The sequence below is a fragment of the Pygoscelis adeliae genome, unplaced genomic scaffold (genome assembly GCF_000699105.1).
Source record: "Pygoscelis adeliae isolate BGI_AS28 unplaced genomic scaffold, ASM69910v1 Scaffold166, whole genome shotgun sequence".
In the NCBI taxonomy this organism is placed as follows: Eukaryota; Metazoa; Chordata; class Aves; order Sphenisciformes; family Spheniscidae; genus Pygoscelis; species Pygoscelis adeliae.
This window is the reverse complement of record NW_008825156.1, coordinates 2,458,859-2,485,271: the sequence shown is the minus strand read 5'-3', so window position 1 is coordinate 2,485,271 and position 26,413 is coordinate 2,458,859. Positions and strand designations below refer to the sequence as shown.

General features: G+C 44.4%; 1 protein-coding gene across 1 annotated transcript in view; it reads left to right on the top strand.

Moving 5' to 3' along the window:
- The window catches only part of OSBPL5 (oxysterol binding protein-like 5), a 111,961-nt gene that overhangs the window by 25,861 nt on the left and 59,687 nt on the right, over positions 1-26,413 (top strand). The window contains 1 exon segment of the mRNA XM_009328537.1: positions 23,462-23,618. Within this exon segment, the coding sequence (XP_009326812.1) occupies positions 23,483-23,618 (136 nt within the window). The 5' untranslated portion in view covers positions 23,462-23,482.

Here is a 26,413-nt window from a genome sequence, read left to right as displayed (position 1 = left end):
ACCAGGCTGGGTGCTGCAGAGGTTTCTCTGTGTGTGTGAGTCCTTGCGGGGTGCGTCGCTGGGTTCTCGGTACTTTCCAGTTTGGCTAAAGAGCTTTGCTGGGTTTTGTGCGCATTAAACTGCATCTTGGTTCACAGTTCTGTGGTGGCTTTTACTTTTCAAAGACAAACTCTCTCCTATTCTTTTCTTCTCCTCTGCAGATTTGCAGTCTGCCTTCAAGAAAAAGGCTTCTTCTTGCAACTTTTGTTTATTAAACTGAGGAAAAAGAACAATCCCCCAAACCCAAAGCACTGTCATTTATTGGCAGCATGGCAGTGATTCAGGCTAACTGGGTGGCAAGCACAAATCCTGTCTCGACTACTTCGTGTCATTTGGGAATACTGTTACAATAGTGCACGTTTCACACAGCGGTATTTCCTCAGTGTCCTAGCCCTGGAAAACCTCCTGTTACTGGACACGCACCAAGTTGTTAATGGAGAGTTTGGAAGCAGCCATCAGATGTGGCAAGATTTATAAACACACATTAGCTATCTTCTTCCTTCTTCCTGTATCATGGGACCTAATCACATATTTGGAAAAAGGTTTACATTTTCTCCTAAACTAGGGCCCAAAGGCCCAGACCTACCCATACTTTGTAGTAGTCTTATTTCTCATACCTGTGTTCCCAGAAACAGGCACAGAGAATGTAAAAAAGATGTTTCCAAGATTAGCCTGTTAGCCAAACACATCCTGAGAAGGATGTGCCTACAGGGATGGGTGGTGAACATATTCTTGCTGCTCTTAGTTCTCCCCCATTGCTGCCATTTGAGGCTTGTCTATTATTTTCTAATAGCTTTTATTTTCAGATGCTTTTCTGGCTAGATGTCCTTGCATGTCTCTCTGACTCCTGGGATCCTGGTTTCTTTGAACTGCAAGAAATACTGGCTGTAATTCTTTCACTCTCTTTTTTTTAAAAAAAAAAGGTATCTTCCAGTGTCTGTCTGTGAATCTCCAAAATGGTACCTCTCTAATCTGATCCTTTCATTGCTGCTAGTGCATAACACCTTGCATTTTCTCACTTTTCTACCCTGTTACTACGGTATTTTACTGCTTAGGTACAGTGGAGCCCCTGTGAAGGCAGGAAGATCTTCTGAAAGTGAGGTCTGTAGCGAAATAGCAAAGCATCACATGCATTGATAGTGGTGGTGGCAGGGAAGTTCCTGTGTTGTATAATAGACAACGCTACAAATCAGCCAGGTTCTGAATTTGTGTTCTTTCAGGGGACTGAAAAGCCCACAGTCACCTTTTCAGACCTGGTTATAGGATAGGTGCTGTTGCTAGTTCTATTATGCTTCAGGAACAAGAGTGCTGTGATTTAGAAAGATTACTTTCTTTACGTGAGCTAAATCGATGACAGCGGCAGCATTGCTGGTGAAAAGCAGCATCCCATCAAAGCTGTACTTTGCATAAAGCAGCAAGCATGCCTCAGTACTGTCAATAACACACTTCCTGTGGCCCTATTAATTTGCAGACAGAGAAGGGTGATATTTAGGCAAAAGATGCTCTTTAGCATGTAAAACTGTTAGCATAATAAAGGAGGCTGGGCGTATCTCCAGCCTGCTCCCTCTGACCCAGGGCTTCCTCAGAAGCGAAGCTGTGAGGGTTTCGGTGCAAGAGCACAGACCCTTCCCAGAGGAGCTCCTTCTCCCAGCCGGGGCTTGGGGCAGCCGGGAGCACCTGGCAGCGTGGTGCCATGCTGCCATGTCTGCACACTGATTTCCTTGTCACTGGTGTAAATCAGGAGTGACTTCAGTGAAGCCACAGAAGCAGGCTGTTGTCACACACAGCTGAGAGAAATAGGACTAAATGAGAGAACTGGGATAAATTATACTTCTTGTGTGAAACGCTGTTACTGCTGAAGTTGCTGTCAGAACTTTATTTGGTTTCTACAGCCTCTGTTTTATACCTAGGGTTGTCTTGATATATCTGAATGTCAAATAAAAACTGCAGCAGTCACTTTAAATATAGAAGAGGCTTGAGATGAGTGTATGGAATTAGGGAAATAACAGGAGATAGGTTCGGCTGCTGTATTGGTAAAGCCACTGGTGCAACCTATAGAATTGTCTTAAACTATAGCAGTAAAAGCATGTATTTCCTGAAAAATTGAAATGTTAGTTTCTACACTTTTTTTTTGTATGGCATGATAGGGAGCTGGTTAAGACTTGGCCCTGTTTACAGAGCATCTTGGAAGCAGTTTAAGAAAACAGATGAATTAATTATATTTGTTTAAAAAAATAGCTTTAATTTGAAAGTAGCATGAGAAGGTGTAGCATGAAAGATATTGTAAGACTGTTTGAGAACAGCAATTTGGAACAAAAGTTTTTTCTTTATCAAAATTCTGGATATAAAATGGTTTAATCTGCTGCTTACTAGAAACCAAGGACTTGCCTGTGTCATTCCAAAATGTGCAGTTGTGAAAATGTGCAGTTAATGGGGAGTCTGGAAGCAGTGAGAAAGCATGGCCAGGCGTACACCAGAAAGCAATTCTTCCTCCGTCTCCTCCTCATCTTGCTTAATGGAAAAGCAGCACTGTAGAGCCCAGCATGTTTCTTTTGTGTCAATATGTGTGTGTTTGCACTCCGCAACCACAGAAGAATGCAAAGCCCAAATCTCTTTCACCTCAGTGATATTTCAAGAGGATTCCAGGTCTAAAATGAGAAAGAAAAAGAAGTTGTTTCTGGTTTGTTTGTTTGCTTTGGTTTGTTTTTTTTAGAGCTAGAAATACACTGTGGAGACTGAACAATCAGGGGAAGGCCTGGTAGGCTCAGTTGTGCTAAGCCATCCTTGTCAGAGCTGCTGGAGAAGACCTCATGGCATCTCCGCACTGGGCTGGCATTGGGACGGCCGAAGGCTCCTGGGGCTGAAGGGCTGACCAGGGATGTAGGGAGTCTCCCCCAGCAATGCCCGCATCCCGCTGCCTGGCCAGACGAGGGTTAAGGGCTGCCCATCCGCTCTGCTCAGTGATTCAAGGGGATTTGAAGGAAAAAGGTGTGCCTTTTTTTCCAGGAAATCAGAAGACACAAAGGGATGTGCCTTTGGGCCTTTGCTACTTCGGTCATAGGAAGAAGCTGTGTTTTGTGTTACTTGGGCATTGTCTTTGGCTGAGTAAGTCATGCCCGGAGGAAAAGGGCCAGTGCAGACTTTGAGGCGGGAGCATGCTGACACTTCCCTAGACAGGTTAACAAGCTCTTCCCAATTTGTAGTGTCTTTGACAGCAGCTTCGCTACTGGACCATGGAGCTGCTGCATGGGAGCTGAACCTACTTGCATAATCCAGGCACCAGCTCAGTTGTTTTCTAGTTGTAAATTGATCAGGCCATTGATTTGTTGCAAGCATCAGAATTTGGAGGGATTTTAAGTGTAGGAGTCTGCTCTAAGATCTGGTTTTACATTGTTAATTTAGCAACACAAAGCTGCGTGTGCTACTTGGCCTTTTTCTAACAGCATTTAATTGTGGTCATTTTGACTGCTGTCTATTTTTTTTTTTTTGAAAATCAAGATGTTTTGCCTGCTTTTTAGGAAAGCAAACAGTTCAGCCAAACTTATAAAGAAAATCACCTGGTATAAGCTTGGGGACCCAGTCATGCTTTTCCAAGCGCAGGAAGGAAGCTGTTGCTTGGCAGAAATGGAGCATAAACAAAGAAACAAACAGTAGGAATGTGATTACCAGGCACACGGAAAACAACTTTCAAGCAAGTCTTTTTAAGGACAAGAAGCATTAAGACTGATCCTGTCTGCACTGACCCCAAGCAAGTCACCACTGACCCAAGTCCAGCCAAGCGGTATGAGCTAGCAAGAGAGCAACCACATACCAGTTTGCAGAAATGAGTTTTGTTACGCCATTAATCCTGAACTAGGCTGTGTAAGGAAGAGGCAGGACATCTTAGAAGGGAGGTAAAATAGCTTCCTTCTAGGAAGAAATTTGAGGATTTTCTCTTGTTTTGGCGTGGCTGAGATGGCAGAGGTAGATGTGCCGTTGCCGACAAATGATGCAGCGGCAGTTCCCCTCTCCGGATTTTCATGCCTTGCGTGGAGCCAGTGACTCTCCTAGCTGCCGAGGAGAGACCACAGTCCAAAAGTATTTGTGAAGAGCCTCCACGTTGCTGTGACATTTAGTGGTTCGATGCAGAGAAAGGGTTGCTTAGAGCTGCCTCTGCATCTACCCATTCAAAAATTCCCCACTCTCTCTCAGAGGCGACTGGCCATGGCACTGTTGGATTTACTGGCATTGCTGCAGATGCCAAAGAGCCTGAGCAAGTGCTGAAAGACTGACTTATCTTTGCAGCGCTGGGCAATGAAAATGGGGGAATTATGAACCAAAGGAAACATAGGTCTGGAAGGGACCTGCAGAGACCATTAAATCTTTTTCTTGGAGAAAAATGTTCCTGGCAGCTCCTTGTCTCATGTGCCCTCAAAAATCCCCTGTGCCTTCACAGCTAGCATGGCCTCGGGGTGTCCTTCCCAGCCAGGAGCCCACCTGCATCCCCTCGGCTCGATGGAGACCTCAGACCCCTTGCAATGCCAGTTTCTTGCGAACCTTTCTCTTTAAATTCATCCCAATTTTTTCTCTCAGCTCATAATACCCAACCACAGAGGGCTCCTTTAATAACTGTCTGAAAGCAAGAGAAACACTCTTGTCTGAACACTGGCTTCGAGACCCCAAATGCGCTGGGTGGATTTACTGTGCCCCTGCCCAGACCAACTCTGGTACATGCAGTAAAAAAAAGTTACTTTCCACTCTTTGTGTCATTTACTGCCAGAATTTACTGCAGGATTTCTCTGCCTTCTTAAATGAATCTGGACTTTTTTTCTGCACACAGTGTGCGTGCGCCCCACTTGGTTCTGCCCCTGCTTGGTTACCCCAAGACACGTAGGCAGTGTCTCTGGGTGCCCTGGTTCTCCCAGCCCCTCGTGGGAGAGGGGCTGCGTTCCCCTGGCCTTGGCATCACTCCTTGCATGGGGCCTGCAGGGTGTATCACTTCCTCCAAGGCAGCGGCATTAGGATCCTGGTGGTGTTCGTGCTGCCTGACACATAAGCATTGCCTCCCACGAGGATTTCAACAGTTTCCCGCAGTGACAGTGTCTCTGATAGCTGAAATTTCTGATCTAATAAAAGATCTTCATGTCTCAGCAGATGCTGCGGCTTCAGCAAACTATGGACTGTCAAGTGTAGAAGGTGGTGTTTATGCATACATTTTTTAATCCTTGTTTGCACAGTACTTTGAAGGTATAAAATACCTCAGAAATGCTGGCTTCTTATTGCTACTATTATCACTGTCATCTTAATTTTCCATCATTTTGAATATCAGTTATTCATGAGAAATCAGTGCAACAAGTGGGAGTTCTTCCAAAGCTTTTTAGTTCATATTGTTTTCAGTCACATCATGCCAGATGTTTTGGAGGAATCTGATCTGACACAAACCCAGACAAGTCACCGTAAAACTGTATACAAAAAGACACAGGCTGATACACTGCAGCTGATGACGCCGGCAGATACAGATGCTATTTGCAAAACTCTTCCTTCTCTGTGAGAGTGCGAGGGCCAGGGAAGAGCACATGCTGCAGAGAACAGCAGCAACACAAATAGCTTTGGGAGCAAGCTTTGGCTGAGGTGTGTATTTTGTGTTTATTACTTAATTTAGCAATATCGGGAAAACCCACAAAGGAAAAACATTTGGATATTTTCCAGATGTGGAATGATGCGGGAAGAAGCAGGGCTGTAATTAAGCATGCTTGCCTACTGAAATATGTGTACAATCGCTATGGGATGCTGTAACTAGCAACATCTATCGGACTATTTTTAAAGCTAAAGCAGTAACACTGTGCTAGTGTGCCTGATGTCTGCGCCTGTGCTTGGCAAACCTGCCTCTGCATGGCAGGTTTAGGTTCTGTGCGGCTTAGGAAATTATGCTTTTACTGTGCTCAGCTACATCAGCTGAGAAATCTTTGTCAAACTCAGGTATATCTGAGCCCTGTGCAGAATGCACTGAGTGATTTCCACCACCACCAGCCCACTGTTGCAAGGATTTACTTTATTCCTTACAGATTAATTACAGAAAAGTGAACTGGGTTGTTTTTTTTTTCTTCTGATTGCACAGTGATTCTGTGTGCCAAGAAGCCACTAAAAAGAAACAGAAAGAGTGCGGGAGATTATGTGTGACAGGAATAGAGTCTGTCACAGAGTTGCAGATTATTTATTGCTGGCGTGCTTTGATAAGTGGCTGCAACTGGCTCTAATTTTCTCGGTGCTGCCCAGCTGCTTTGATCAGCAATGAAACTGTTAACAGTGCTGACAATTAAATTATTGTTGATGGGCATTGCAGTTTAAACTTCCCCTGACAAACAGTGGCAGATCACACCTGTCAGGGCTATTGTTTGGACTGTTTTGCTGCAGTGACAGTGTCTCTGATAACTAAAATTTCTGATCTAATAAAAGATCTTCATGTCTCAGCAGAAATTTTGGCTTTCTTTGGACATATTGCTGGGTTGAATCACGCTGAGCTTCTTTTCAGGATTTTCTTCCACAGTCACCATGGTTAGAGAGTTGCTCTGGTTTTCCGAGCAAGAGCTGGGATCTTAGACAGTGTGCTGGCAGCATGTGGGAGGTGTGTTTCATTGCCATGTGCCCCTGGAGCAGCAGCTTTGCGTGCGGGTGTCTTCTCTGGGTCCTGTGCTGATCCGCAGCTTGGAGGACTGTAGCATCCAGGAGGGGACCAGAAAGCCGCTGTGCACGTAGCGGGCGGTGAGGATCTGGGGTTGGGACGGTGGCTCTGAATGCAGGTGTCGCGTGGGAGAGGAGAGTGATTGCCATCTGAGACAGCGAGCGCTGCGGTGAGTGTCCTTTCCTCCTCCTTCCCCGAGACTGATCCCAGCCTTCATACTTTCCTATAGCTCTTTAAAATCTCCCTTCGTGTAGGCTCTTTCTTTACTCCTTTCAATCTCTCCTTTTCTACCTGCCCTCCTCTTTTCCCTCATCTCTCGTTCCCCTCCTTTCAGCGTCCCCTTCTTTCTTTGTTTCTGTCCCTGTGGCTCTGAGGCTGGACGCAGTCTCATGCAAATGCAGTGGGTTCTTTGAACATTTGTAGCCTTATGCTTTGGGAATGTTGACTAGCAGGAATTGTCTATAATGGATTTAGAAGTACCTGAACACCCTATTTGCATTTCTGCCTGTCTCCTCAAAAATGCTGGCACTCGGCTCCCTTGAGGCTTGAATTCTGCTAGAAGCAGCTGTGGCGGTGGCTTCCTGTGATTTGCTTCTTCAGTTGACATTTTCAGGAATTTGGTCTGCTATAACGAGGTTGGCCATTTTACTGCCCTCTGCTGCTAAACAACTTGGGTAACTTCTCACCTACCTAAAGGGATGGAGTCCCCTAGATATAACTAGCTTTATTAGTGAGATCCCATATGAAAGTGTGCCTCCTTCTTATGTTGTTGTTGTTATTATTCAGCAGTCTGTATTCATTTGTGGTATATTTTATTCAGCTAAAACCCCGATCAGCCCAATTCTGCTCTGTGTCTAGATTGCGTGTAGAATTAGGACTCCTAGTAGCGATTTCAAGATGAGGAGCAAATTCTCTACAAAATTAGGTCTTGCCTATGTAAACAAGTTGCACTACTTTTAAATACTGTTCTGTAGCATTGATATAACCCTCCCCTAGTGCGAATCAGGTATGCCAGTATGAACATGCTTATACCAGCATGTTGCTCCCCTGTGGGAAAGGAGAACAAGCTATTCCAGTATAGAGCACTTTTATTTGGCTCTGACTACATCCACACTTTCATTGTATTGGCAGAAATATACCAGCAAATGATACTTGCAATTTAACATGGGTGAACTGCTACAAAATCATGTATAGAACAAGTCTTGGTCTGCAGACTGCCTCAATAACTCCTTGACAAGCGAGTGTTGAATATGCCATGTATTTATAATCTTGTCTTTGTGACTGGAGGTACAGTGGAAAGACTTAGTGTTACTGTCATTACGTATTCACAATTAAGAAACTAAGAACTGGTCAGTGTGTTGGCTATAAAGTCATGACTGTGAGTCATGTGAGTCATGGCTGTAGTTTATTTTTAAATAGAGTACGTAAGACTGTTCACTTTCAGACTGGTTGCTGACCTTTGTTTTTATTTGCAGCATATTGACAATATAAGAGGACTATGGCAGAGATGCAAATTCCAGTAATGCTTACTTGGAAGTGCCTTTCAGCTGGCAGGGAAATACAGAGGTGTTCTAGCAACACTGAAAATCTGGATCCTGAAAAGCCACTTGTGCCAGTGAAAAGTGAGTTGCCTGGTGGCTGTGAAATACTTGGCATTTGTATCTGGGGTCATCTACCTTAGTCATTGGCAGGGCAGGGCAGTCCAGAGATCAACGGGCAACAGGTACAGAGAGGAACTTCAAAAAATTCCAATCAGATGCTATGATCCCAAATACCATGCTTTATTGATGGATTTTTCCCAGTACTGCTGCTAATCTAGATGATCAGTATGTGCCTTGTAGCAGGAACCATGTAGGAAAGACTCTTGGTGTTTGCAGGCAAAGGAGAAATACATTTGGTATGGGAAACACTTCATATTCAGAGTTGTTGGGGGAAGGCAGTGCCACCAGCAGATTAGGGTCTTCTGGAGAGGAACTGTCTTAATCGCACATGACTGACAGGCGTCTGGAAACGTGGGACCTAACTAAAACTTCTAGGATTTCTTCTATCACAGAGTAAATAAACCTTCTTGTACATGGTAAGAGGTTATTTTAAGGCAGGTGATGGTGAGGTGAAGGAGTCTGTGGGGAGGAGAAGCTGGTGCCATTAGGGGACTGCAAAGCTTTGCTGGGAGAAACACGCTTTATTGTGCTGCTTGATGGCACAGTTACCTTGCCAGGCTGGTGAGGGAAATAAATGTTCACAGAACCTAATAGTTTCCTCCTGTGAGTTAGTGTCACCTCCATCTCATTTAATTCCCACCTTTGCTTACTGTGAGTGCCATTTCAATGCTGTGTTTCTCAACTTCATTACGTCCAGACTGAGCACTGCTTCAGAAACAGCTTTCCGAACTGTAAGTGGCTTGTTTTGCAGAGGAGGGAGGAAAAATTCTTTGCCCTTTTCCCCCGATCTCATTGACTCCCTGTGACTCTGACAATGGTGGCGGAGGTGGCTCCCGCCTGCAGGCTGTGGCTGGGTGGTGCTGAGGCTTTCAGGGTGGCACAGGCAGGCAGCAGTCAGTAAAGCTAGTGTATGGTCGTCAAGAGCAAGCAGCTGACCTTGGACAAATTTGCAGTTGGGCTGTAACCCAGCCTAGCGTCCAGCTTGCCCTGGTCTTTGCTGCTTCTTTCTAGGAGGAAAGTGATCTGTGACAGTCCTTTTGCTGGTTTAGATTACTTCTCTCCCTGGGCTGACTCACTGTTTTTGCCTGCTCTGTTTGCTTCGGGTGGGAGCTGCAGGCTGTCAACAGCTGATCTTTCTCCTTAAAGAGTCCAGCAACAGCAGCAGCCCTGGAAGGAGAGGCAGAGGCATCAGACAGGTCCTTGCCTGCAGTTCTTGGCAGCGAGGCTTGCAGTCAGGACAGCTTACATGAGATTGACAGACAGATGCAGTACAGCTCAGCCCTGCTCCCACAGGAGTCCACAGAATCCATTGGTGAGCAGTTTTGAAAAGCTCCTTTTTATTGTCTTGTCACCTCCACTTTTAACCAGATATGAAATTGTTCATTATAAAACACCCAATCGTCCTTACAGCAATCACATCACTGGTGTCTGCAGTGATGTGTTGTGAACTGCATAGGAGAGAAGTCATTAATATCCATGTTTATACGTTTCCCTAAAGATGAAAAGGTGACTGCAGTGGAAGATTAGTTTTGCTGGGAAAGACACTGAATGAGCTGACCTGATCAAGGGGAAGACATTAAAATGTTATGCTCTTTAGTTTTCTCTGCTTCACTCAGACATTAACTGGTGTGGTCTGTTGCTGTTTAGCAAATATGTTTGGGTCCAAGTGCTGCTCGAGACAGTTAGAAACCCAATATGCTTTCTGAGGCAGGGGCAATTATTTATTATGTGTTTGTACGGCTCCTAGCGCTTTTGGTTGCTGTGCCGACTGATTGCTAATGGTTGGGCAATAGTATTTATTGCTGGCAGCAGTCTGTGTTTATGCCCTGTAGGGGAATTTGGTATGTGCACACAGCCATGGGATGTTAAAGGTTTTGTACCTTTTAGAGGCACCACAAAGTCTGTACAGACCATCTAGCCTTCTGCCATTTTAAGTGCTTCCTTACTTCATTTCAGCAATATTTGTTTATTCCTTCCCTTGTTACCCTCCCAAACCTTTCAAATCTTTTCCGTCTGGACTCTTGTGTTTATAAACTCTTCTGCGTTTGGAGCTTGTAGGCAGCAACCACTTCGAAGCCTACTTTTGTAATACAGACCTAATAGTTGCCAGAAAGCACCAAGGGCTCTCGTTCTCCTCCGCTGCCTCCTTATGGCATTGCAGGTCTCTCTGAGATTGCCTCCATTCTACCTGTTGGATGCCCAGCCCTGTGCTCGCCACTGTAGGTCAGCATCACCCTGCTAAGGAGGCCACAAAACTTCCCTGATTTACACAGCCTGGGGATCTGGCGCAGCACAGTTGCTATTGAAATATTTTAATTTGTTTTGGTTTGTTTCTCTTGAAAAGTCATAGTGCGGCAACTCTAACTCCTGTTTTGTAAGACCCACACCGCTGAAGCCTATCACTTTTTTTCTGGTATGGAAAACGTGAGCTGGTCAGCCCCAAGGGGGGCTGGTGTCTGGCCTCATAAAAACTGTCTGTCACCTTTTAGCCATTCTCCTTGCCGCTTCCTTTTCGTGGCAGAGATAATGGGAGTGTTTCCTGCTAACTCCTGTCTCTCTGTGATAAATTGCTGTGGTCTTTATTGGAAAGCATTGTCTGGCCGCTCTTAGCGCTGCGATAAAGAAAATGCTGTGAATAGGCTGCATTGTGTTTGGCTTCCTTTCAGCCAGGGCCAGTCTGGACGCTGAGGACCTGATCTTCCTTCTGTGCCAGGCCTCAGCTCACGTTTGTGTGGGAGGCAGGGATTTTTGTTTGTTTGTTTAAAGCCACCTTTACGCTTTCGACATGGAGCTGTTGAAGGTCAGTGTGATCCGTAAGTCTATAGACGGGGGTCTGCAGGTGCCCCTTGTTCCTCATACCCTCCCTTGTGATCTCCTCCCTCCCTTGTGGCAATGCTGGAGCTGGATAGACATCCTTGTGTTGGTGGTGTGCTGCGTGGTTAGTGCTTTCCTCACCCTCCCCAGCTGGGAACCCCCAGATCTCCAGGCAGGGGTGCTTTTGACCCCCCTTGTATTTCCAGCTGTCAGTGCTTGTAGTAAGGAGAGTTTGTAGCCGAGCAGTACTGTTTTGTTTCAGTTTGGTTTTTTTTTGCTTGGATCTTTCCATTCAGTGACAAAAAAAGCCTGTGTCAGTATAGGTTAGCTTTAAAGTGATGAGAAGAGTCCTCTTTCTGAATTCCATGGCTTTCAGATTTTTTGTCTTTTGTCAAGAGCTGTATTGTCAGGTTTGCTGCCCATGAGATCAGGAGCTGGATCCTGCCTTGGCTTACCTGGCATCAGCAAGGAGGAATTTCACTGCCACCATCGGTACTATTTCAGTATAAAAGCAGTATGAGGGAAAGGTGACTCGGGTCTTCGGTATCAGGTGTTTCCAACTAATTACCACTGAAATGTATTAGATGCTCTTAAAAAGGAAGCTTGCAATCACTACAAAGCACATTTAAGTCACTTGGGGAACTTCCTTTTTTATTGAAATGAATTCAGAGGCAAAATGCACACTCCGTCATAACAGTTTTCTTGCTGGGATTCTCCAGGGCTTTAGCTTATGGCTGATAACTCACATGAAGAGTTTTCTGTCTGGCTTATGCCTGGCTCGCACACAGCTGCATCTGGTAGTGGGACAGTTGTATGAGTACCAGAGTAGTCACTGGCAAAGATATTGAGATAGTATTATTTGAACAGGTAGGAGGAGGTCAGCAAAGACAAATGCACTGTTGAATTTGTGTGACGTGGGTGTGCCCATTCACCTGCGTGCCTAAAGCTCCCTCCAGCTGAATCAAAGGAAGGCGCCAGTGCAAAGAGTTTACCCTGTCTCCTTGTTTTCACTGGATAAGTCATGGATAAACTGGGAGAGAAGGAAGGACTGAGGCAGGCGCGGAAAGGTTTTCGGCTTGAGAACTGAGGCTGAGTGTGGGTTTCGTTGTGCGTGCTGCATTAGCCTGTGCGCGGTTTGAGTCCTTTGGGCTCATTTAACACAGCATAAATTCCACCCTAAATGCTCTTTGTGGGTTGTCTAGTATCCTTCCTCCCACAGAGATTTTTAATTAAAAATCTAGGACCAAAATAACTGCAGTGCCGTCTTTTAACTATTGTTGAAGGAAGAGCTTGATGCTCTCGTCTCTGAGAAACGGTGAAGTTTATGCAAAAATACACAGTATATTAATTTCCTGTAGAATTTCAGGGAGAGCAGCTGTTTGAGAGGAAGTATAGGTGGATGCTAAATTTAAACCACTGTACAGCAGATCTTGGTATACTACAGCACCCAAAAGTCTGAAAAGCTGAACAGGGGCATATAAGGATCTTTTCAAAAATAGATGCACCTCCTTAAAATTTATTTGGTCTTGTTTATCCAGCCCTCCTTGTGAAGGCCCCTGAGGTTTACAAAGCCTGTCTGAATCTGACAGTAGAAACAACAAAGTAGAGGAGCAGAAAATTCAGCATGATTGGAGCACCATGGGATGTGGTCATTTCTCCATCGCTTCGCTGTTCTTCAGAAGCAGATGAGCCAGGTCGGCTATAATTTAGTGGGCTTGGGGTCAGAGCCATTGGGTGGAAATATAGTTTGTGCTTATACAGGATGTCAAGGTAGAAGTATACTTCTAATCTAAAATTCTTGGCATTTAGGGTTGTGCATTTCATTCTTTGTGAGTGTGTGTTTGGAACAGTGGATGCTCCATGACATAAATAATCTGGAATGGATTCTGGAAGATCTTTGTGAAATTGAACAGCACTTGTTTTCTCTGATAAGATGGTTTGTAAACATCCTTTCCCGCCATTACCTTTGCCTTACTGCCATGCTGAAGTTCCCTTTTGAGCCTGAGTCTGAAAATCACTGAACAGGACTTGAGATAGAAGTCTGATTTTGTTTTACTTTGTTACAAGGGGGCAATATTTCACAAACAAGGGAATAATGTCAGGAGGACACTATCAAGCATGAAGGCAGGTCTTAAAATTAGCTTGGTATTTCCTAGCAATTGTGTAGTGGGAGTGTAGCCCCGAGGCACAATCTTTTCTAGATTTAATTATATAAAGGCAGAGGTGGATATCATAGAAAGCCATCAGTAAGGCTTGCAGTAGTCTGGTTTTTTTTTTTAAATGTCATTAAAGCTTGAAGTAGGATCCTTCCATTAAAAGGGAATATGATCTCATTACGTGATTTAGATAGCAGTATGAAGCTGTAATGATGCTCTTTAATATGTTCTTTTTAAAGAAAAATATCAAGACAAGAATTGGCCTTGAAGATGTGGCCTGCTTGCAAATGATGTAACTGCACACCTGTCCAAAGCAATGTGTTCTTGTTGTGGCTTTAAATCTCTGAGAGCTTTAGCTAAAGCAACTAAGTGAATTTCTCATTTATGTTGCTGTGTACCTGATACCCTATTTCCCTCACCGCCCTGAGCCAATCCCGAATCCTGTCAGCCCTGGGCACGGGGCCATAGTCATCAGAGCCCTCCTGCAGGCGGTGGGGGTGGCGGGCACCATGCGGGGCCAGGCTCCCTCCTCCCAAGGCCTGTCACAGTGACTCCATTAGGGTGACCCTTACCGCGGTCTGGGGTCTCTAACCCCAAAGGTACCGCTAGAAAGACTGGGTTATTTAAAAGCTGTGCTCTGAGGTAGTCAGCTACAGTTTAAAAGGATTGTATGGGAGGTCATTGGAGGGTATTACTAACAATTAGCGTGCATAAAAACTTCGGGGCACCGGTGGCTGTGGGATATCCGTTCCCCGAGTAGCATGTGTACTGAGTTATGGGTAATTACTGGAAAGCTCAATGTGTCAAAGGTGGATGTGGTTTACCATTATGCAACTCATTAATGCTGTTCATGGGACTCGGAGACTTGCTCCCTGGAATGTTCAGGCTTGGAGACACTGTGTTCACAGTGTGCTTCCAACAAAAAATGTCACTGGTGGATGAGCTATCAATATTAATAACAGCAATAAAAAGGAGGCAGACCACTTCAAATCTGCTTTTCAGGTGGACATTTTTTGAGTCATACATCCAATGTTTTCACCTTTGTGCCTAATACTATTTATATTGAAATTCATAACCGAGTGCTTATTTCCTTAACTAGCACAAAGCTTTTAACACTGTTTTTTAGTGCCTAACCTCAAACCGTGTCTCTGTGCCTGAGCCTCGCACCTCTGGAAGTCAAAGGGAGTGTTGCCTTTTGGCTCGGGCACGCGCTGCCAAACCGCTGCGGGCTGGCTGGGAGCTGTGCCCACACTTCCAGTGCCAGCAGCAGGGATTCAAGGTCATCTGTATTGTAAGTGAGGTGTGATGGTGGCTTGTATCTGCTTACCTGAACACTTGAACAAGCTTGCTCAGTAGCAGACATCAGCACGGATTTCAGAATGATGTGGCCATGTGGTGCTTGCCTGATTTCTCAGATATAATTTCTAGCCTGCCTTGCATGCCTTACTACTGTAGCCCACGCCATTAGCCCTACTCCAGCTAGCTAGCTCAAGGCAATTTATTTATGTGTGCCCGAGTTGCTCTTATACCTTAATTTTGATGTAAATATATCTCCAACAGCCTCTTGATTTCACTGCCGAGAAGCAGCTGCGATAGCCACGTGAATCCTTGTGTCATCTTATGAAACTTTAATTTAAAGAAGCATATAAATATTTCTACATAAACAGAAATTTAGAGGCACAAATCTGGTTCCTGAGTTTGTTTCAGAGTAGATCCTTACTGGAATTTCTTAGCTAGTGTGGTACGAAAACTGCATCAGGAGATTAATTGTGATCCGTGATGGCATGTTTCTTCCTATACGTTGCACATGTACTTGGTTGTACATTACGTTTTGGTGGGCAGTCTTTGCTAATCTGCATTTTGAGTTTGTTTTGCTGCTTAAAAGAATGCTCACTAGAGATATCGGTAACAAATAGTGGTAAACTAAATAAAAATTCAGTAAGATGGATAAGCATTCAGGTGCTTGATGTATGCATAACAGCTGTGATTTGCCTTTTGATTGTCTTCAGTTGAATATATTAGAACATGGGATTAAAGGGCTGAAGAGGATTCAAAGAAAGCACCTTACCTTCCTGCATAGATTGGTGCTTCAATAAAATACCTTTGCATGAGCTTTATTCAGTAGAGATGCCTTCACAAATCGAGGCCTAAAGGAGATTATGCAAAGATGATTTACTGAAAATAAAGTGAGGGACAAAGACAAAGGTCTGCGGGAAAGGTGCTCGCTGGTGTCTTTCACTGAATGCTGGGGACTTTCTCATCCTTCTGGTAGCATGGGTAAAACCTTCAATTCTGCATGCACCTGCTGTTACCAGGGAAATAATTAATGTTGATGTACTAGTTGTAATTACAGCAAGTGAAGTATGATCTATGCAGTTAGCAAGGGAAAGACCAGTGAAATTGCTAAGTCAGGAGAAGCCCCTCAGTGCTAGTGGAAAATTTAATATGCTTTGTTAAATTAATAGCCTTCTGCATAACAATCAATTTACAGTTTAAAGGGCAGAGGAGGTGGATGTAAAAATCATTAAGCATTCATTTCAATGACCCACTCGATATTCTTAGATGGAAAAAATCTCTAGCATAATGTTTACAGAGTAAATTGCAAGTGTTTTAAGACAAAAAAACACGTGAGAATTGTGTATTTAATACTTATTGCAATGCCCATTTCTAAGCCATAAGGTTGCCATTATCCCTTTCCCAAACACAACATGGCTTTAGTGATGGGCTGGTGTTTGCTCACAGGAGATGTTTATCCAAACCAGAGGTGATTCTGAAGATGAGGTTTTCCTACATGTCAAATAAAAATAGTTTGCCCTTTGTGACCCTACTTCAAAATTTCTTAGTCCTGAGTTAAATAGGGATCCCCAAAACGAATGATCTGGGATGTTTTTTTCTCAGTGTAGGCATTCAGTGTCTGGTTTTGCCTGTAGTTGTTCTGTTTGTGGTCTTTGTACATAATGCTCACCGTAGAGAGAGATTAGTTGTGAGAAGATTATGCATGTAAGTGCTGCTGGTGAGCCTAAAGCTGCAAATGTTCTGGTGTATACAAAGGAAACATTAATCAAGACATCTTACAGAGAATTAAGGGAAGAAATAGTTTTGTCTCCTGATCACTACATAATTTTCACTGCCCAGTGCAGAAAAAGGCAGGCAGAGAAGCAGAAGGTGATAGAAAGAGGTTGTTCTTCTGTTCTCGGAGAGAGCAAGAGCAGATTGCTGGGGGTGGCTGTGGTAGGCATCTTCCACAAAAACAGCACAAAAGAGGCAACTTTAAGGACTGCAGGGCATGTGAGCTTCAAGTTAGGTTGTAGGGATGAACTAGCCACACTCCCGAGCTTGCCGAAGAAGCTGAGGGAAATCCTTCCTGTTGCATATAATCTTAATAAAGCCATGTATAGCTTTAGCTTTCCATAACTTGGTTCCTTTGTTGCAGATGGGTGTCTTCAGCAACCCACGTTATTTTATTTTCCAGCCTGGACTGATTGTCAAGCTGAGTGATATGACATGCAGCAGAGGGTATGGCAGTCCTTAAAATTGGAGCACTCCTGCAGTACCAGCATTTCAGTGTATTCATCTGGCGCGCATGAAAGATTGAAAGAGTGGGGCTCCATCAAACTGCTGGGGCTGGTTTGGGATCCAGTAGAGCAGGACATGGTCTAGGAGGAACATACCGGGGACCACCACTGGTGAGGAAAGGTCCCCTTGCCAGCACCGCAGAGAAATAGCTGACCCAAATAATTCTGGGGATTAGCTGATGCTTATTGTGAAGCTTCATTGCTTCAGGTTCCAGCTAACAGCATGACAGCCCAAAACATTCAGTGTCAGCTGTAATATGTGTGTTTTGCCATATCCCTAACCAAAAAACCTGGATTAGGTAGAGAAAAAAATTGCCTGCACAGGCACTTTTCACTGTATCAGGTTTTGTTTAACCGTTAGTAGGTGGTTGGTTGTCCAATTACCTATCTTATAAATAGGTATTTTAGGAATAGCTTCCAGAAACAGATTTCACAGACTTTCTGAATTGATTGTAGTTCTTCAGCTGTCGTAAATCACCAGTGCACCACTGAACTAATAATTTACTCTTGTTGAGGATCTGTGCTACTGTTTTTCCTTGTGAATACTTAGGACTGTAATCGCTAGAAATGTATCTGCTAACAATTTGCCTTCTCTTTTCATTCATGAAACTTTTACCTCCTCAGGGTTAATTGAATCAGGAAATGTGAGTACCTTTAGAGTTAAATTTCCTTATTGATGCGGATTCTGGAGTGAATGACTGCTGTGAATACAAAATATGGTTTAATTTGATTTCTGGGAAATATTTAGTGACCAGGAAAAGAAAAAGTTGTTTGAAACAAGCCTTGAATAAATTAAGAGCCCCCCCTAACTGGCACGGCCTTCTTGACTATACGAAACCCCTAATTAAGTATTTATAGAGATGTGCATATTTCCAATCTATTTTAAAATGCTGGAAATGAGAGTAAGCAAACCAACCTACCCACGAGTTTGCAGAGGGTAGGGGCAGCATAATGTCTGCATGGTGTTTAGCTGTGTGGTAATTATATATCAGGAACTTAGAAAATTTGAAGATGGAGCCAGGAAAATTCCATCCCCAAAAGCCTCGGGCCTGATGTTGAAAGCTGCCACTATCTTTCCAGCAAGCACAAAAGGCTCAAAATAAAGAGCAGCCGTGTGAAAGGCATCTCTGCACCAACACTGATGAACTGTAAATGTATTAGTTGCTGCCTTCACCCAAAAGGGGTCCAGTGCCAGAAGAGGAGAGTGCTGGCAGTTCCCATTTGCTTTAATGGCAGCCACAAGGCTTGCTGGTAAAATAACTTTTATTCTTGCCCCATTGCTCTTTCGTTGGCTGTTCCTGAGGCCGCCTGGGAGTGAAAGTCCCATTAGGCAATTGCACCATGTTAAGTTCACCACTTTCATTGTCCCGTGTTTCATGGGGGTTTGACGCAGACTTTTCCTCTGCTATATTTTTAGTTTTTAAAAGATAAAGTGGTCTCAAAGACAGGGTGAGCAAGAAGTTTATTTCTTGCTGCTGAATTATTTATTCCCATTTAAGCTGCGGCGAACAGCTCACATTTAATAGCCCATTACTGCTTAGAGAGCTGTCAATGCAAAAGGGGCAATCCTGAAAAATACTGTGTTTAGTGGCTCTGTCAATACTCTCTGTATTACCTTTCCTTCATTTTTATGATCAAGAGCACAAAATAGAAGGCCAGAAATTACCTGAGCTGCAGACTTCAGGGTGCTTTAATCTACCAAGGCTAACAACCAGATAAATTCATGCAAGAGCTAGACTGAAGATTTTTTGCAATGAGGTTAGCTTCCTAAGAGAGCTTATGGATTCTGCATCAGTTGACGTCTTCAAATCAAGATATGATGTCTTTCTTAGACAATTCTCCATCTCATCTGTGCCGGATTTGGAGGCAACACGGGAGCACTGGGTGAAATTTGTTGCCTTGCGTTATGTAAGTGGCTTGGGAACATAATGGCAATTTTTGGCCTTCTGCAATTCTGGCCCAGTTTTGATTTTTACCTTCTCTCTATTCCCCAAGCCCCCGCAGAACTGCTTTCTGTAAAGCATCTGCCATATCCTGAAGCAACCTCCAAAATACTGATTCAGAAGTAGATTTGGGTTTCAGAACATCAATGTTGTCCTCAAGTCAGCCATGCAAGATTTGAGGCTCAAAACCACTCATGTCTAGAAGTGTATCTTCTATGGTTGCTTATTTCTTATCAGATACTTCATCACCAGTCAATTTTTGTATGTTTTCTGGACAATCACGCATTAACAGTGTAGAAGTAGATTTAGTACAAGACTATAATCTTGGAACCTTTCACACCCTCCTGTCTCGCACAGGTGATTCTGGGCAGAGGCTGGGTTATTTAGGTGTCTAAAGAGCCCTGTTGTGAAAAACACTGAATGCACCTCCCGCTTTCCTGTTACATCCCTTCGGAAAATTGCCCCCGGCATCTACTTTTCAGCATCCCCTACAACTCTCATGAGCTTATGTAATTTGAAGCCAGCTTGGGCAGGCTTATGGACAGATATAACAAGTAGCTCTCTGAGTAAGTGAGTTAATGAAGCCTCATTTTCTCATGGATTTGTGGCTTATGTTGGATTTGCTGATGTTTGGTAATAGCTGGGTTCATAGTACTGCCCTTCTTTCAGAGGACAACGATACAGTTTCCCTCCTTTTCTCTAGCCATTGATTTTCACATAGCTTTTAAGAAGCTAATATTTTAAAGTTCTCTAACGCCTGTCGGATTTCCTTGACTTTTGCCCATGGTACAAAAGGCATTGGGATGGAGAGAGGATAAAACAGGATAAATACAGATGCAGACACACACAATGATATCTTTTGGAAACCAAGCCAAATATTTCAGTTGTATTATAGAATCTTAATAGTGTGAACTACATTTTCTCCCACCAAGGAAAAAAGTGTCTGATATATAAAAAAAACCCCAAAACACACAAAAAAAGTCCTTTTCTATGATTTTGTCCTGCACTTTGCATTGCATAACGAGGTAAAATCTTGTAGGCTGAGTCTGTCCATCTCAGCCTTTCTCTGAAAAAATGTCGTGGTAATCTAAGAAGGTGAAATCTCAGGGAATGAACTACAGGCCAACAATTCTTCTCTTTTACCCAAAATAAAGGAAAAGTAAGTTGAACTGCACACATACCATATAGCACACTGAATGAGAGGCTCTGCTGCTGTCAGCTTCTAGTTGGAGTGAAGCCCATGAAAATGTGGATAGCATAAAAGCCTGTCTGGATGAGGGTCAAATGTAGGAAGGATCTGTGCTCGTGAGCTGGAGCAATGCTATGTTAGATGATCTTCGAAAAACAGGCCGGGATGTTGGTGACGCAGCATGTTGCATGGTTGCGTGTGTGTGGCTGACAGACAGACACATCGCCACTGCTGCTTCTCAGGGAGCTTCGGTCACTGGAGGTCTTCTGCCAAAAAGGACCCAGTTAAGAGGAACTTACTCAAATTGATCTTTGTGGTCAAAGAGATGAGCTGCTGCCACAAGTTTGTATTAAGATATGTAAGAGAAGAGCCAGAGCAAATTACGGATTGAGAAAAGTCTGTTCCTTTTGTTATTGCCCAGTGGCTGTTCCCAGTTGAACAAGGCATCCAGATTTCTTGCCGTCAAGCCTGTGGCTTAAATAAGTGTGGGAACAAGATAGCATCAGCACTATAATTCTGTCAATTATCCCATGGTTGAATAGTGTGAAATAATAGGTGATGGAAACATTGGAGCATCAGTCTCTCTGCATAGTAAATACAGCAGCAGTTGAAAGAAATAGTATTCTGGTATGTCCGACCCAGTATACAGCCTGCTCTCGCTCCGGTGTCTGGAGGGGTTTTGCCACCGACATCAGTGTGAGCTGGCTGGCAGTTCTCCACTGATGTGGCGTGATATTGCTGAGACAAAATGATGCTGAATGCAGCCTTTTTGTTACCCCGTCAGGAAGAGTCTCCACCACGAGAGCAGGGTGAAAGAGTCAGATGGACAGGTGTTTTATGTTTGTAACTTGTTCCCCAGCCTGCTTTCCACTGGATGGATCTGGGATTTCCGAACGCCTTCCTGCACGATTGACTTGGCCTCGCTAGGTCACTGCTTTTTGGGGAGAGTATCCCAGGGATCTGCTTTTGCTCTGAGCCACTTAAGAGCAGTTCCAGAGGTGGAGGGTTAAGACAGCCTTTCTGGGAACAAGGGCAGAAAATAGCTCAGTGTTAGCATTCCAAACCCAGAATTTTATTTAGACCTGGATTATTTTTAAATATTTTGCTTTCAGACACGTAACTAGCTGCATTTTCCTCCTCTCTCTTTTCTTCTTTTAAAGTTAGCTTTAATTTTGCATCTTCTCCCCACCTAGCTGTATGCAATCAAGAGTATCTATGCGAAAAAAGGGTTATTTACATGGCTAAATGTTAGGTAGCTAAGTTACCTGCTGCTTCGGAGATGCCATCGGCCACAATGGGAACCTGGGGACCTTTTGAGCCCAGACGTATGTTTGCAGGGCGGTTTTGCTGGGCAGTTGAATTGACAGGAGGCAGGGCAGCGGCGAGTGGAAAGCGCTGCAGCCACCTCATTTCACCCAGCTGTCATCGCACATCATCAGCCTGAAACACAGCCTCACGTCAGGCGCTCTGCGAAGTGTTGGTCCGTGGCAGCCCCACCCAGCGCGTGGTGTCCTGGTGCTCAAATACAAAGCCTTTCACTGAGAGCTGTGCGAAGTGGTTATGGTGACATGCTGCTGCTGAATCTGTAGTGTCTTACAGCCGCTTCACGGGGGGGACATGATAACACGTAGGACTTTCAGGGAACTGCACAGACCTTAATTCATCCTCAGTGGATGACGCGGGCCCAGCAGAGGACATGCATCCCCTTCAAATTGCAGCTGCGTGGCCTGGGGGAGTCCCATTTTCAGGCTAGCCCCAGCTGCCTTTTTGGATGTTACAGACCCTCACATCTGATGGCTCACCCATCCCAGCGTGGTGAGCTGGGTTCAGAAAAACCTGCTGCTCAAAGTGGTTTTGGTAACCCATGCTCATTGTCGGAGTCCAGACTGGTTTAGATCAAATTAAGCTCTTGGGCACGGAGGCCATCTCTAGTGGGAAAGAAGGAGCAGATTCTCTCTCGCCTTGTAAATCACAGCTAGTTTATGAAGTTGATGTGGCCTGCTGTGTAAACAAATTTTTTAAAAATTGCAAAACCTGAAACATTGGGACTGCCTTCTACAGGGATTAGCAGGGCAGGTGGAGGGACAGAGCTCAGATAAAACACAGGAGGGGAGTTTCTCACACTGGGACATGTTCGTGGCATCTCCCCGTGCGGTGTCTCAGCTGTGGAGGCTGAGCTCCAAGAGGCCACTGAGGGTTCTCCATTGAATTGGGGCGTTTGGGCCAGTGGAAGCACCGGGGTGGTACTGGGAGCAGGAAGGGCAGGGCAGGATGTTCTAGCAATTAATCAGCCCATTTTCCACCTAGTGCCACACACGTCACCTTACATGCATGCTCGTCCTGCCCTCCCGGGCTGCACTGCGAGTCTGGGAAACTTTTTTGCCTTTGCTTTCCCAGTAGCGTAAAAGAGATGGGAAAACTTGGGTGCTCTTTTTAGGAAACATGTACCATCCTAAAGGGTTTTTCTTACTGTGGTTAAGTGTGTCCCCCGGAGAAGCACCAGACCTTGTGGTCTGTAATGCCCACCCAAAGGCTGGGTTAACGCTTCTTACTGCTAGCGAGAGCCCTGCCTCTGGCTCCACATGGGAAGAGAATAAAGCTTGTAACTCAGGAAGGAGACAGTCATAATATCTGTTCGTAACGGGTAAGAAAGAACTGCTTGTTGGATGGGTATAAAAGAAACCTTTAATTCCAGCCAGGATAGTCTAATGCGTTAGCCAAGTGGTGGTAAAGAGCACAGTACCACCAGGCTCTTGTACGGTGATGCAGGGAGGCTTTGGAGGAGACAAATGCTGCTCTTTACCCGCACAGATCAGCAAGATTTATCTTACTGATCAAACTGCAAGGCTGATCTAAATGCCATTTTAAAGAAAACCAAAATTATTTATATGTGCTGTAATTGGAAATAAGGGCAGGAGTGACACTGGCATTATCTCCGCTTGCTGCTCTCTGCAGCCAATGCAGCTGGTCTTCCTCCATGCAGCTCAGATTAAATGTTGATTTTTGCGGAGATGGTGTGACTCTGCTGACACCAATGGAATTACATTTATGAAAGAGACTCCAAAACCTTAAAAAAAAAAAAAGAAGTGAATTTTAGCCGCTGTGCACTGGGTAGACCCAGTAAGTAGCTATTATCCTAGATAGATCCTTGTAGGTAGGAGGGTGTTATACTGCCTGGATTCACCGAAGAACAGTGTCCTGCTTCCCTGCAGTTTGCAAATACTGAGAGTCAGCAAGTCAGTAATTGTAGCTTCAAACTAATATCCCTTTCTTTTTTTTTCTGCATAGCCTTCTGGCACTCTATAAAAAGATCTGGCACACTACATAGGATTAGGCGGCTTTGAAGCAGCGGAGTCATCTGGGTGTGAAACTTTGATTTCCTGTGTCTTGCAATGAACTGTTATTTCTATCTTTCCTTTTCAGAAAACCCCCACAGCTCATGCCATGAAGGAGGAGAACTTTCTTCGTCGCAGGTTCTCCCTCTGTCCAGCCTCGTCCACCCCTCAGAAGGTCGATCCTCGCAAGCTGACACGCAATCTGTTCTTCGGGGCCGACAATGACATTTACCCACTCAGCCCAGGTTGGTTTCTGGTGTGTCAGTGCAGAAAGTAGTGCGTCTCAGGTGCTTGACTGCAAGTAGATATTTTAGCATGCTGCCAGGAAACAATGAGAAACAAGTTAATGTGAAAGACAGAGAGAAGCTGTTGCAACACAGGTATTACTGGATCCCAGACACTGCTGCTTTCATGATGCTATTGTCTTTCATTGCCATGGCATTGAGTGGGAACGGAGGGTATCAGAGTTGGGGTTCATAACCGTTTGAACACTGCATGGTCTCACATTTCAAAAATGACTGATGTTTTTGGGCGCTTCCACTTTGAGGCACTTGATGTGTTTCACCCTAAGCATTGGACTCGTTTAAGATTTACTGGCCCCATTTGCAGACGTTTAATGGCAGGTTTTCCTGTTCAGATTTAGAGCCCAGGATAAATATTACAGGAGCAGACTTTCTGTGGTTAATGTTCTGTAAATACCTACAAGCACTACAAGTACCAGGAATATTGACAGGTTGCAGTGAATGGCAGACTGGCTTTAAGCATTCTCTTTAGATCTTTTTTGCTTTGAATTTCCTAGTACCCTTTTTGAAGGAAATAGAGCTCATTTTATTGTTTCAGAATTTGTTGCTCACAATAAACATTCAAGTCTTTCCTTGATTGCAGTCTGCAAACAATGCTTCCGTTCCAGTCTGTAAACAAGTGCTTCACGGAACAGTCACAAGTTTGCAGAGCTGTCATTTGCAGCTGCCATGTCAGTGCTAAATAATCAAACCTCACAGCACCTTCGGGAGCTCTCAAAACACTGATACCTAGAGAAAGAACATAGCATCTGTCAAAAGTTTTCAGTGTGCATATAGGTGCAACATCCAGGAGACTCTCTGGGCTTTGCAGATGTAGAGCAAAACCAGGTCTGGGTTTCCTGAGCTAATTGTCTTTAAGCGCCAAGTTTTCAAGGGTCTCTGATTTCACAAATATTTCTATTTGTGAGTGTCTGCTTCAAGGCAATGGGGAGCCTATTTTCAGCAGTGCTGACTAATCCTGGCTGTCACTGAGGTCACTGGAAGCTTCAACAAGCTTTTGGTAATCAAATTGAAAACAATTTTAAATGGGACACTTATAATCTCATACATTTCGAACCTGTAGGGACTTCTGAACCGCCTTTTTTTTTCCATAAGTACAGCCCATACAAATGTGCGTTAAGTAAATAGCTGCTTCACTTCTGCTATCCTTGGGAACTGAAGGGCTGATTTTTCAGGCTGTAGTCACTTCCCCTTGCTTTGGGGAGATGGAGAGCCACAGCTTAGGGTTTGCCCATTCTTCAGTTCTTACCAGCATTTTTCGTGCTAAAATTTACTGACTTCCTCACAGAGGTATTTCAGTGCTGTAATCTTTCAGAAACCAGCGAAAGCTGAGGGTGGGTTTCAGCATGGAGGAGGTAGCTGGAAGAGTTTGTCTTCTCCTCAGCTTCCCCCATCACCTTGTTTCTCCTCGATCCCTGCTGGCAGCTGGACCAAACAGCCTTTGCTGGGCTCAGCGGAACAAGCGCATTGAGTGACGCTGGAGCTTTTGTTCTGCTGCGCAGTTCTCCTGAGTAGCCTCCAGCACTGGCGTCAGTGAGGGCGGTAGCCCTCTGTATTGCAAAGGAAGAGCATAGGCCAGAGAGTTAGTAAAGGAGAGAATATCCCTTTTAAACAAACAGAAGTTACTGCTTCAGCCAGGGGATTTCTTGCAGAGAGTCTGGGTTTTTGTCTATCCTTACATTATTTTTACTCCTTTCATTTCTTTCCTGGTCCCCACAGAGCTGCCTTGTCTCTTTGTTTTCCTCACATTTCCCATAAGAAGTAACTGTCGTTCTTCACGTTCAGTTGCCATTTCCAGAGGTGGGCTCTCCTTTCACTCCTTTGCTGCTCTTCTGTCTTGTTTTCCTCTGAGCCTCGTGTGCTTCCCCCCACCTTCTCCCTTCCCTCTGAAGGATGCTGCTATCACCATAGATAAGCCACAGGTCTACATCCATAAGCTACATCCAAGATTTCTCTGTCCCCCATTTTTCTCTGTTGTTTTACATGAACTTTCAGTTCTTGAGGGTTTTCCAGTGGTCGGTGTTTTGCTGCCTGACCCCAGCAGATTTTCCTTATGAGGGCACTGGGCTGACCGTGTTGGGTGGGTGCTGTGGGCAGCAAAGCCCAGTGATTCCCTGCCAGGAATTTGGTGGGTTGCGAGGTGGCCGGAGCTGCAGGTCTCACAGCGCCAACACCTAGGATTAGCCCTCCAACAGCGAAGGTGTGCAGGTAAATAATTCAGTGAGAAGGGAGTGACAGACTTTACACCTCAGGCAAGCTACACTATGAAGATTCAGTTCAGCGAGAGGATTTTTTTATAAAGGAAACATATGGGAAATGCAAAGGGCACTATCTGAGATAACACTTCGGACTTTTCGCCTCTTGCTTGCATACAAAAATGCTAACGAGGAAGACATTTTATAGGAAGTTCACAAACTAGAGAGACATGAATTCATGTTCCTTGCCCACGTCTGTCTTTCACTTAGCAATAAGGAGAGAGAATCTTTCTCTATTTTCTCTTTCAGAGGGCAGGAAATTTATTGGGGAGTAGCTAAAAGAACTTTTAAAGAATCTTTCTTTTTGACTAGGCTGTGAGATCACACGGTGTCTTCAAATAAAAATTTAGATTAGCTTATCTGCATCCTAAGAGATGCACTTTCATTAATATGGGAATTTTACTGTGATAGATACATGGAACTAAATTTCAGTCGGGTGTACACATTGGGCCTTGTGGCTGATATTTACAGCAGTAACGGGTT